This window comes from Numenius arquata, chromosome 10 (assembly GCF_964106895.1).
Source record: "Numenius arquata chromosome 10, bNumArq3.hap1.1, whole genome shotgun sequence".
NCBI classification, from domain to species: domain Eukaryota; kingdom Metazoa; phylum Chordata; class Aves; order Charadriiformes; family Scolopacidae; genus Numenius; species Numenius arquata.
The window spans coordinates 1,767,744-1,780,610 of record NC_133585.1 but is presented as its reverse complement, the minus strand read 5'-3'; the positions used below and the strand labels follow the sequence as shown (position 1 = coordinate 1,780,610).

The following is a 12,867-nucleotide window of genomic DNA, read 5'->3' as shown; positions in this document are numbered from 1 at the left end:
GAGCCAGAAATGAACTAAGAGTTTGTCAGAAGGGCCTTCCTCAGAGAAAGAATAAGGGCAACTCATTTTAAACAAAATATAAATTAAACTTCAGGACAGCATATGGTCACTACTGGGTTACTTCTGTGACGGCCCGTGCTGTGGCTGAGCTCCAGGAGCTCATGGTTCATACAGACCCATCCTGACCTCTCCAAGATCCCGCTCCCCACAACCGGTTCACGGGCACAGGTTTTGGAACTGCCCCATGTGTAGGACAACAGCCCCGCAAAAGTCAGCAGGGCTGTACATTGGCGCAAACATGCTGACATACGTGTGTGTTTTCACAATCGGTGTTATCCCGTATGGTAATTCTTAATTTAAAATGGGTAAATGGTAAATGGGTAAAATGGTAGCACGGTGACTGGGTGATGCCTTGAGAGATGAAAACATTTGATAAGCAGCGAGCTCCTTTCCCATACGTGCCCGCCTAAACACTCACCTGTAATGCAGATGCAGGTAATCAATCACCCGGCAAACGCAGGGAGAAAATTGATGAGAACCACAAAAGTACCTGGGAAGAAGTTCCAAGACAAAAGGACGAGCCTGTACAGACCATTTTCTTAAATTAACACTATTTTTGTATCTTACAGCATTTGCAAAGGAGAAAGGAACACACATATTCCCCTTTGTCTCCCCCCTCCAAGCCTGAGGATCACCAGGGGTGTGCTCAGAGGCCCAGGATACCTTGGGGGGACTTAAGAGAGAGTTGGCAGATGCTGGGGGCTAAGACACGCTTGGGGACCTCATGCCACGTCCAGACCACCTGGGCATCGGCATTTTTCTCCAGCATTTTGAAAACAGAACACTTACTATCTCAGCTGGTGTGGTTCTCTAAGTAAGGACAGTATGTCCTGGGAAGTTTCCGTACACCTTTTAGGATTTTCCCATGCTCTTTTTTATATGCATGACTTTCATCATCTCTTTTCCATATTTGAGTGAGTTTACCTATTTTTTGCCCTTCACTCAATTCCTGCTGACAATATCAGAAATAATATCGTACACCCCATATGCTGGCGTGAGGTGAAACTAGGTAAAATGTTGCAGATCGTTCCAGGCTGATAATTCTATAAAACAACAAAAAAATGTCATATGGTGTTAGCTGGGAATAAAGCAGAGAAAAGACGTTTGTATCTCTTGGGGTGGGGGGGTATCAGCCTTGCCGAGCTGTAGTGTTTTTCATTGAGAAACCACTTGGCTTTTCCACAAGCTGCCCTCTACTTTATAAAGCAGAATTGTTTCTGCGGTGACTCCCAGGTTCTATTTACTAACAAGGACTTCCATCGGTTTTCCCACACAGGACAGCAGATGGTTGGCACCCACATTCCAGGGAATTTGCTGTACGAGGCCACTTTCAGCAGGGACCGAACCCCAGTGAATTCAGCAGTTAGGCAGAGGTTTCCAAACATACCATGTTTTCAAAAGGTGCTTGGAAGATGCAAGAAACCTTATTAGCATCTTCTATGAGTCAAAGTTTACACAATGTTTCTGAACTTAATTCAATCCTAAGAGTCCCAGGCTAATTCAGAGCAAACTGGTCTTTTCATGGGAAGAAAAGACCTGTTTTCCCACACCTTTCAAATCACTTTCATTTTTATGCTGAGATTATCTAGCAAAGGAGAATTGTCCCGAAGCAATCTGCAAACAGCAACTCAGAAAACAAGCGATGGTGCCAGCTTCTCCACAGCCACGGCAGTGGAGACCTCGTCCAGAGGTGGGAAGTGTTGAGAAAAGCGGGACTTTTCCACCTCTTCATCCCCAAATAATGTGGCCACAGCACTCCCCAAGACAGGCATCACGATCTGTTACAGCCCCAGGGGGCAAGAATCCCCCAAGGTCCCTGATAAATATCCTAACCACAGGTGAGACGCCTCCCTGCTTCTCCTACTCCATGGTGCAATTCGCTCTTTCAGAACATCACGTAACAGTGCTGTTTATCATAAAGTAACTCCCTTCCCTAAATACTGCCAAATGAGCAATTAAATGTGCTCTCCCATAGGCACAGGCACCGCACAGCACTCTGCTGCTGCTCCTAAGGGAATTTTTAGTTCCTTTTATCGGCAAAGGTTTCTGCTGGTGGAGACGGACCAGGACCTGCAGCAGAAGACACAAAAAAGGCAGTAAAAGCACAGGTAAGATGCTTCAACATATGTGTTCATGGTCTTTTCCTCTGTTACCCGTCTCCATAAAGATGCTCGGTCTTGCTTTTGTGCAGTTGGTTGCCGGAGTAGACAACCTGCATCCTCTCTGGTCTGCAAGACCCGTGCTGGGCATCAAAGGACATCTTCTAAAGCTGAGGAGGGGAAGAAGCCTTTGACCCATGCAAATGGGAAAAAGGAGTAACTGATGGTTTCATTTTGCTCTACATGTTGGTGTTGTTTTTTTTTTCCCTGAGGATGTCACTGTGGATGCCTGAAAATCTCGCTATTGAAGACGTGTGCATGAATTGGGTATTTTGCTCTCATAGTTCCAAATGCATTTAAGCTCTCCTCGTAAGTTAACCCGGACACTCTGATATCTGCCAACCACGCTAATTGCCCCAGTGCCTTTCTGTCCCACTTACAATGTGAGAAAAAAATATTACAACCCTCTCAAGAGTACACTGATTAATTTCTAGAAGGTTTAAAGCTTGTTTCCATTAAATATCAAAAGTCTTCAGAATGGCCTTCTGAATGTATCTTTCAGTTCTCTTTCTCTACTTTTTTTTAATTTTATATTTTTTAATTAAATATTTCAGTTAATTCCAGTTTGCCATGGTAAATGCGGCTCTTTGGCAGAGCTTCATTGCATCAAAGGACTAGATTGCTGATCAAGGCTCCTACAGCCAAGACTTCATGAGAGAGTGCACACAGGTGGAAGGATTGCTGTTCTATTGACAGAAGAATGGAAGTGTTCTCTTCCAAAGTGGATGGACTAGAGTGAGTTTGGATGCCAAAATTAAAATCAAGGGTATATCCCAGTTTTGGCTAAATACAAATGTTCTAATGACTCAAGGGGTGTGACAGATTTAATCAAAAATGAAAATAATTGAGAACTCCTTCCCTGTTGTGGTTTCAGCTGGGATAGAGTTGACTTTTTTACTGGCAGCTGGTACAGTGTCATGTGTGGATTTGGGATGAAAGCGATGATGATGGAGCACTGGTGTTTTGGGTTGTTACTGAGCAGTTGAGGCCTTTTCTGTTCCTCACACCACCCCACCAGAGATGGGCTGGGAGGGGACGAGGAGCCGGGAGGGGACACAGCTGGGATAGCTGACCCCAGCTGATCAAAGGGATATTCCATATCACGTCATGCTCAGTATATAAAGCTGGGGGAAGAAGAAGGAAGGGGGGGGGGAACATTTGGAGCGATGGTGTTTGTCTTCCTAAGTCACCGTTAGGTGTGATGGAGCCCAGTTTTCCTGGGGGAAGCAGGGAATGAATTCCTTGTTTTGCTTTGCTTGCGTACAAGGCTTTTGCTTTACTTATTAAACCATCTTTATCTCAACCCACGAGTTTTCCCACTTTTACTCTCCCCATTCCCTCCCCTATCCCACCCAGGGCAGGGAAGGAGTGAGCAGCTGTATGGTGCTTAGTTGCTGGCTGGGACTAAACCACGACACTCCCTCATGAAGAAGTTCAGAGAAAACAAATCTTTTGGCTCTGTATTCCCGGCTCTCCAAATCTTGAAAATCTTCCCCATTATATGCCAGATAATACACTGTGGTTTTATGACCTGTTTGTTTGCTGGTTACAAAGGTGGCTACAGCCAAAAAGCAGGGCAGCAATTGGATAGACTGCAAAAAGCTCATTCTTCCAGGTGGCTTCCACATCCTCCTGGAGCCTTGGACTCACTCCTTAAACAGGAGACCTGTAGACAGTCCCTCCTCACACAGGGACTTATCCTGGCAGCTCCTTGGGGAACAGACCTTGGGCAACTTTCAGGACACTGTGTTTGGATCTTCCCATGGAATTCCATACCACTTGGGTCTTCCTGTGGAATTCCACATCACCCTTTTCCTAACACAAACGCCCCTGAATGTGTTCTTTCACACAGCCCCAAGATGTGGTGCCTCCTCGTGCTGCTCTGCGCCCACGGAATCGCCTTTTCAGCAGGATTCACGGCACCCTCCTCTCTGAATTCAGACAACAGCCCGCACAGGAAGACTCGCAACCCCGAATGCTTTATGAACGTTGTAAGTTGGGTCATTTTCTCTCTGTTTCTTTCTAAATTGTCGCTCCCAGTACCACTGCCACTGCCCCATCACTCTGTCATGAGATTAAAAGTAGGGCCTCTTCAAAGGGGTTATTCCAGCGTTGGGACAGGGAGTACCTGCCTAGAAGAAAGCTTGATGCTCCCTTCCAAAACGTCTGAGCTGCCAGAGAGAACAGCTCCTTTGCAGTGGAGACAAAGGCTGGTTTCTAGTCTCAAGGGAAGAAAAGTCCTCCCCTTCTGTACCAACCTGTTTGCTCAGCACAGTGGCAAGGGAGGATGAACCCCTTTTTCAAACAGCAGATTCTCACAACATGAAGTAATCCAAGACCTGTGGCTCTGAATCACCAAAAATTTTCACACAATAGTGGCAAGGGTGTGATAGGTGCTGCTGTGAGACTGTAATAGAAGATCCACCCTACCTGGCTTGCCTAGAACCATAGAATCATAGAATAGAATCACAGAATCGTTTTGGTTGGAAGAGACCTTTAAGATCACCTAGTCCAACCATTAACCCAGCACTGCCAAGTCCACCACTAACCCCTGTCCCTCAGCACCACATCTACCTGTCTATTAAATCCCTCCAAGGATGGTGACTCCATCACTTCCCTGGGCAGCCTATTCCAATGTTTGACGACCCTTTCAGTGAAGAAATTCTTCCTAATATCCACCCTAAACCTCCCCTGGAGCAACTTGAGGCCATTTCGTCTTGTCCTATGGCCTGTTTCTTGGGAGAAGAGACCAACCCCCCCTGGCTACACCCTCCTTTCAGGGAGTTGTAGAGAGTGAGAAGGTCTCCCCTCAGCTTCCTTTTCTCCAGGCTGAACACCCCCAGCTCCCTCTGTAGAGCCAACCTGCCCTCCAGCAGATCAATGCTCCCACCCAACTTGGTGTTCTCTGCCAACTGACTGAGGGTGCACTTGATCCCCTCATCCCCAACTGGCATTCAGCCACGCTGCTCAGCTTGGTTAACCTCCAAAACAGAATGGCTTTATCCAAGCTGTTAAATAGCATCATCCCTGAAGTCTAAAAGAACAAAGATGGATCCAGGAAGAGTGGTGGGGAGTACTCCCAGGACAGCCCTAACACATGACAGCACATACAGCCAAGTTGCAGGGCCCAAGAACAATCTCATTTACTGCACAGGTCCTTTCAGACTCTTCCCTTCCTTCAGGTCCCTTCCTACCAGAACAACACAGAGCAGTAGAGGAAAAGCCAGCGCTATGTTACAACATTCATCTTCCTGGCATCTTCTGGGCCAACTTCACATTCCTGGACAGAAGTAGCTTCTAGACAGCTTCTCCACCCATCTCTACACTCTAAATGAATGTTAACAAGCTCTCCTTTGGCTTCCCACAGAGTGAAATTATCAGATATCACGGATACCCCAGCGAGGAATATGAAGTTACTACGAAGGATGGATACATTCTTGGTCTTTTCAGAATTCCTGCTGGGAGGAACAGCCGAAATACAGGTGTGACATGGTCACAGGGCATAAAGAAAGTCTGAGAGCCAACTCTTACATGAGTTGCAGGCACATGCAATGGCATGTTCCACAGCTTTCCATCTCAGCAAGAGCACGTAGCCAGGAATGCAGCCTGAATTCTGTATATAGGCTAAAAAACTCCTGCAAAACCAGACTCTGCACCCCAGTTTTAACTACACATTACTTACTACTACAGCATAAGAAACCCCTCTTCTTTTCCAGGGAAAAAGCCTGCAGTCTTGCTACACCATGGTATTTTAGGAGATTGTATTCACTGGATTTCTAACCTGCCCAACAACAGCCTGGGCTTCCTCCTCGCAGATGCCAGCTACGACGTCTGGATGGGAAACAGCCGAGGGAACACTTGGTCTTTAAAACACAAGACCCTTAAGCCCTCCCAGAAAGAGTTCTGGCAGTTCAGGTACTCTGTGGAGGAAGAATTACTGAAGGAAGCACCATTCAGGGGGCTAGCAAGATTGGGCAGTTAATATTGGAATGAAAAACATTTCCCCTTCTGGTTGTATGAAAACCCTGCTGGTTTTTGGACATGCAATGTCCAAAAACATGGGACATGCAACGTCTAAGGAGACTAGACCACCTCTTTTCCTCAGATGCAGCCACTTCTGGGCACATCACGGGGGGTCATAAGAAGGACTTGGCTACGTGATCTGGACAGGTCCTTCTGGAATCAACACATAGAGGAGTAAAGCTGGAAGTACACAGGTCAACTCTGTCCATATACAGTGCTGGTTTCTTTGGGGAAAAGGTTTCCAAAACTGGGAGGCATCAATAACCTTGAAGTCTCCCACCAGATACCATGTCCCAAGCTCAGACAGGAGAGGAGCTCAGTCTAGAAATCTGATCTATCACAACTGGTGTTAACTGAGAGAGGAGTATTTTTTTAATCTGTGAATTCCTGGTGAGAGCAATGATTACATTCACTTCTGCCCCATCCCTGGAGGTGTTCAAGGCCAGGCTGGATGGGGCTTGGACCAACCTCGTTTAGTAGGAGGTGTCCCTGCTCATGGCAGCAGGGTTGGAACTCGAAGATCTTTAAGGTCCCTTCCAAACCAAACCATTCTATGATTCTATGAATCTAAGAGCCTCAGGTAATGGACAAAACCTCCTCTGCAGAGAGCCCAAGGCGTCAGGCAGCCTGGTAGCACAGTTGTGTCCCTCTGCCCCCTTCCCCAACTCAAGGAAGGATGCAGACACACCATCCAACCTCACCTTCCAGCAGGTCCTGCTTGGTGGGATGAACAAATCCAACATTCAGTAACTCACACCGTGGTAGCCAAATTGTCTGCTCACTTCTTGTGTTTCTCCCCCGTAGCTTCGATGAGATCGGGAAATATGACATTCCAGCTGAGCTGTACTTCATCATGAATAAAACTGGGCAGAAGGACGTGTACTACATTGGTAACTCAGAGGCTGCAGCTGCAGGTAGTATTAGGGCTGCCTGAATACAAAATAGTTGGTGTTTATGATTCATATATAAGATCCATGAGTAGATATTGGGGTTTATGCCATGGTGTGCCATTGCCCTTCCACAAAAATAAACTCAGAACCAGAGGAGAAAATGGGTGAAAGTGGCACATGGCCACATTTGTAGACAATTATTTTCCTGCCTTGTCATACAGGCATTCTAAGGGTCTTTTTGCAGAACAAATCATTCAGGCCATTATCACCTTCTTTGTCTTTAGATAATTATGTTCTAGGCAACCAGTTAAAGTTCTCACCAAATCCATCAGTGGAGAAATTTAGGCATGTTCAGAAAACAGGATGGGATGCACCCTTTTCTGGTTTTCCTTCCTTCCTTCCTTCCTTATTCTCTTGCTTTACATGTGCATTCATTCTCACCTGAGTTTGCACTTAGTTACAAGTAAAAATTCTGCTCCTAATCTTCAGATGATTATTGCGTCACTGCATGACAGCTTAAACCTATACAGTCTGTAACAGACTGTAGGCTGAAAAACTCATTATTTTATTAGAATTTGGAGAACTTTAAAGGGAATTTGAAATAAGAACATCTGATTAATGCATCTTCTCCCCCCCAAAAAAATGGCCTTACCAAATTGTCAGTTCTGAGAAAACCAATATCGAGACATGTTCTAATGAGCCTGTATCCTTAGAATGAACTCTGTCCCCCAAATAAAAATTTCAAGAATCAAGCATTTTCCCTGGGTCTGCAGCACAGAAATGGACACCAGCCAATGGGCTGCTAATCTAGTCTCACTTTTTTTGTTGCCTACTGGTTTTTTTTGTTTATTTGGTCTGTGGAGGTCTCTTCACTGACTTGACTCATCTCTTCTGTGTTTGCAGGCTTCATAGCACTTTATACTTATCCTGAGTTGGCCCAGAGGGTTAAAGTGGTCTTTGCTTTGGGACCAGTAACCACCATCACACACGCCACCAGTCCCCTGGTAACATTTGCACGTCTTCCCAAGTTACTGATCAGGGTATGTCATTCCTCTTTCTAAAAGACTTAATCATTTGCTTTGTCTCTACTGAACTCACTCGAGCCGAACTGATTTTAAGGGGGTGATGAGTAAAGAATTAATTCAGTGTATCAGGTTGCTGACAGTGCTGGTAGACTTCAGCTTTTCCACAGAGCGAAGCCACAAAGCTTGGCATGGTATCTCTCTTGCAACTTCTTTAAGATAACAGGCCTACTTTCACCATTATTTGTTCAAATCATATATTTTTGAAGCAAGCTCCCAAATGCCAGAATAGAAGATGTCTAATGTAGCCTATTAAATCTAGCCTTAGGCACTAGTAGAAAACTACAAATAAGATATTCCACATCTTCATTTTATTACACGTGAGGATCATTTATGCTTGTGAAATATTTACTTGTAAAATGATGAAGAAAACTTAAAGGGAAATACCTATTTCACCCCAGAATTTACCAATTTAATAGAATTTGCTGGGAACGATGGAAATCCCACATGCTATACTTCATGTTAAACTGCAGGACCACATCAGCAACCTGGTCAAGAGGGAGGTGTCCCTGCCCACAGCAGGGGGTTGGAACTCGATGATCTTTAAGGTCCCTTCCAACCCAAACCATTCCATGATTCTATGATCCTCTTCGGTCCAAGCTGTACCCATTATGTGACTCTAGAGCATCCAGCTCTACACCCTTCTCATTTCTCTGCTCCTTCTTTGCTCAGTAGCAATACTCAGAATAGAAATATTAGGATAAAAAGGGACTTCCTATACTCTGCAGTCATGAGTGCAGCCAACTTTCTCACTGAGGTCAGGGCACTAAAATCAGATGGACAGTGATTCGTGCCCAATAATAAGAAGCAGAAAGAACATCTGGTGTGCTCTTGGGAAGAGACACTGGGATGTCAAGCAGTTCCAGCAATCTTACTTAAGAGGCAAGACTATTAGAGAAAAGGGAGTGGCAGTTTTCTGCATGAAATAATCCTGCAACAAGGGGGAAAAAAAACCCAAACAATAGTTTTGCACTTTTCCTCCCCTCAGTCACTGCTTGGCTGCAAAGGAGTTCTTCAGCAGAACGAGCTGCTGAAAGGGCCTGTAACCTGGTTCTGCAGAACTCTGGGAAAAGTTTGTGCCAGCATCTTCGGCTTCATAAGCGGGGACCGAATACAAAGTCTGAACACGGTAAGCATGGCTAAGAACACCTCCGGACAAGTAAAGCTAAAGAAATTTTGAAGGAAAACAATTTTTCTGCCTTATGTCTCCAAGTAGTTGCAGAGACACACAGAAATGTGTCGGGGTTTTCAGTAATGCCAAGTAGGACCTCAGCTCATGTGAGATCTGCCACCTGACACGTTCCAATCACGCCAGGAGGAAAGGCTGAGTTCAGAATAGTCCCATCATGTGATGATGTCCCTCAGTGTCCTGTCTTCTGGGGATAAGCAAAAGAAAAGTTAGATAAACACCAAAGCTTTTTAAAGTGGACAGATGGATGGAGCAATTCCTTTTTTCATTTTGCACAATTCATATTTTCCTTCCTAAACAGGAAGAAATCCAGATCCTCTGAACGTAAGAGTTTGTTTCTTTTTGGTGACTACACATCAAAACATTTCCAGCCAAAACTCAAAGCTGTTTCTTCACACATCTCTCAACAGCAAGATCTCATTCCTTTATTTTGGCTTCTGCCTTTTTTTTCTTGCAGACCTTCCACATGTCAGGCCTCCAGTGGCCTTTGATCTCACGTACTCAGACTACTTAATAAGTGTTCCTATAAAAGGCTCCCACACACGTAGCCTCATTATGCTCGAGCAGACAGCCTATTAACAATCCTTCTCTGTCGACTAAGCACAGCACTATTTAAAAACATCATACAAACTGTAGAAACTGAGAAAAACAAAGGCCATATACGCTCCCCAAATGATGTCTTCCCTATGACTAAGCACTAATGTGGGAAAGAGTCTCCCAAAGGGATAAAATCCTACATACTCTTTCCGACCATAAACTCACATATTTGCGAGTCTGTCCTCAACTTTCTTTTAGATATTTGAAGATTATCCTATTAAAATGGGGTTTTAACACTGCTCAGGTCCTCCACAGTTTTATTCTCTCACAACCCTGGGTCACTGCCCTTATAACGCTTCTGCTTTCTCTCCAGAGTCGAATAGATACGTACATAGGACATACCCCTGCTGGAGCATCAGTGCAGAATGTTATTCATTGGCATCAGGTATAACCACGCACTGACTACTTCTCACTGCTGCTTTTTATCCAGCCGACAGCCTCCAGGGAAGCCCAGAGGTGGTGGATCTGGGAAACTGCCCAGCGCATCTTCTGGGGTGATGCCAAGAGCCCTGCCACGGGGGGAGCACCGTCTCCCGTGGCTCCCCAGGCCATTACCTCCATTGCCCCTTTGGTACCAGGCACTGAGATTTCCCTGGGGCACATCAGGCCTCTCTGTGTGGTGGGTTCTAACAGCTTCCAGCCTTCACCCTTATTTATGAAAACATTTGCCTTGAGAATGACCATGAGCATGGTCTGGGCACTTGGCAGGCAGTAGAATAGTGGAAACTCAGCAGCCAGGGGATGATCCAGACAAAGAAGTGATCCAGGCCAATGCTTTTTTTCCCCAGAGAGTTAGTTGCAGCCTGGATCACCTCCCAAAGCCAATTAACCACACAAACGCTTCCGCTGGCACAAAGGCAAAGTGAGGGACTGCCTCTTCTGCTGGCATCTTACGCCACGCTCAGACCTACGTTGTTCTGCCCATGTTCCAAATCAAACCAGGACCGGAGAGCGTCGGCTCGGAAACACATCACTGTACGTGCACAGAACTGTGGCCACTTCTGCCAACACTTAAATATATGCTTGGTTCCGCACACCCCCCCGACTAAAACTCCCAGCATCCAGACCATCAGCAGCCAAAATAGAGAGACAGAAAATAAAGACAAAGCAGCAGATTTCTAGCATATGCTCAATTACTTAAAGGTTTGGATAAAGATAAAAATAATGCACACACCTTTTCAGTAAGACAGATTCATCTTTTATTAATTTTTCCTTTCACTTTATCTGTCCTTGTCCCAATGTCAATAGATAGCACGTGCAGGCCAATTTCAAGCTTACGACTATGGCTCTAAGGAAAACATGAAGAAATACAACCAGGTAAGGAAATACAGTTTCCCTGAGAACTCATCCCTGGGTCCTGGCAAAACTCAGAACAAAAACCCTCAGATTTTTGTGCCTTGAGTGCTACAGGAAGAGGGTGTTCTGTGATAATGTTTCACCTGAACCTAACACTCACGAGAGTAAAAGTCAACACTAGAAATGCTGTGCTCCTCCTGCAACACTGATAACTTCCAATTTTTTGAGATTTGATCAGGCCAGTTGACTTTTAGTGAGCTTTTCTGAGTCAGGGCAGGTTATTTTATGGGTGGCACATTATTTTACCGGTGGAGAAAGACTCCAAAGATTTGTCAGCCACCTTCCATCCATACATATGGTCTTTAGATACCAGAGTTTAAAATTTTGGAATGGGAAATTTGCTGTTCTCAATTCTTTGGATGGTAGGAAATTGCCCAAAAATCAGTCAATGGGAAAAATAACATAGCTACCCTTAGATAATAGGGGTCAATTCAAATGCATCTTGTGCATGGTCTCTTACCACCCTGCATTAAGTCTTTTGGCTCAGGTCTCAGAAGATCCCCATTCTACTCCGCCATATTTCTTTGATTTCCTCCACGATGACAGGCAAGGCAAGGATGCTCACGGGCTCTTACTCCATCAGTAGCAACACTGTGACCTAGAGAGAGTGTCAGGAGAAGTCTGGACCAATACAACTAAAAGTCTTTCACTCCATGCCCCATAAAAGGATGAGGATGACCCTATATAAGCCAAAAATGGGGCACACATGAACAACAACTCCACAGTCCTTGCCGGATAAACAGGGACACTGCTCTTCCCACATCCCCACCTACAAAGGACACGAGTAGGTGTCAAACTGCAGGACAACTCACAGCCACGCACTAAGGAAAGACATAGGAATGGGATGGATCATTCCCTTTCATGTTCAACAGGGAACGGAGTGAGGGCAATGGACACTCAGAGGGTGGCCTTCATCCTCACTGTTCTACTGCAGCGAGTGCAGAGCGGGGAGAGAGATGGTCCCACAGAATCCTTTCTCTAAACACAACTTCTGATACAGGAGCCTTTGCTCAGGTCTCCCCCCTTTCTTACAGTCCACTCCTCCTGCGTACCCCATCGAGAAGATAAGCACACCCGTTGCTGTTTGGAGCGGTGGACGGGACAAATTTGCAGACCCCAAAGACATGGCGAAGCTGCTTCCTCGGATTTCTAACCTCATTTACCACGAGCATTTCCCTGCTTGGGGACACCTTGATTTCATCTGGGGCCTTGATGCGACTGAGAGAATGTATTGGAAAGTCATTGAACTAATGGCAAAACACCCTTGAAGTTTCACTCGGGCAAATTATTCATCCAGTAAAAACCCCAAAGATTTATATTTAGTAGTTGAGTACGGGAACAGGGTTTGGAAGAGGGGTTTACAAACCACCAACGATTGGTTTGCAATTTTTTTTATGTTGCTTTCCATGGTGTTACATTATTTTGGTGACTGCAGTCCCTCTGAGGAAGTTGAGGTACGTGGGGATGAACACTGAAAATGCAAACGTTATTTGAAGGAACACTTTAGGGAT

General features: G+C 45.3%; 1 protein-coding gene across 1 annotated transcript; it reads left to right on the top strand.

Moving 5' to 3' along the window:
* The first annotated feature begins 4,078 nt into the window (after positions 1-4,078).
* LOC141469118 (lipase member M-like) lies at positions 4,079-12,624 on the top strand. Its single transcript, XM_074154449.1, has 9 exons — positions 4,079-4,210; positions 5,587-5,701; positions 5,936-6,134; positions 7,047-7,156; positions 8,036-8,172; positions 9,203-9,343; positions 10,314-10,385; positions 11,249-11,317; positions 12,391-12,624. The coding sequence occupies exons 1-9, from the start codon at positions 4,079-4,081 to the stop codon at positions 12,622-12,624; spliced, it is 1,209 nt and encodes a 402-aa protein (XP_074010550.1).
* The last annotated feature ends 243 nt before the right edge of the window (positions 12,625-12,867 follow it).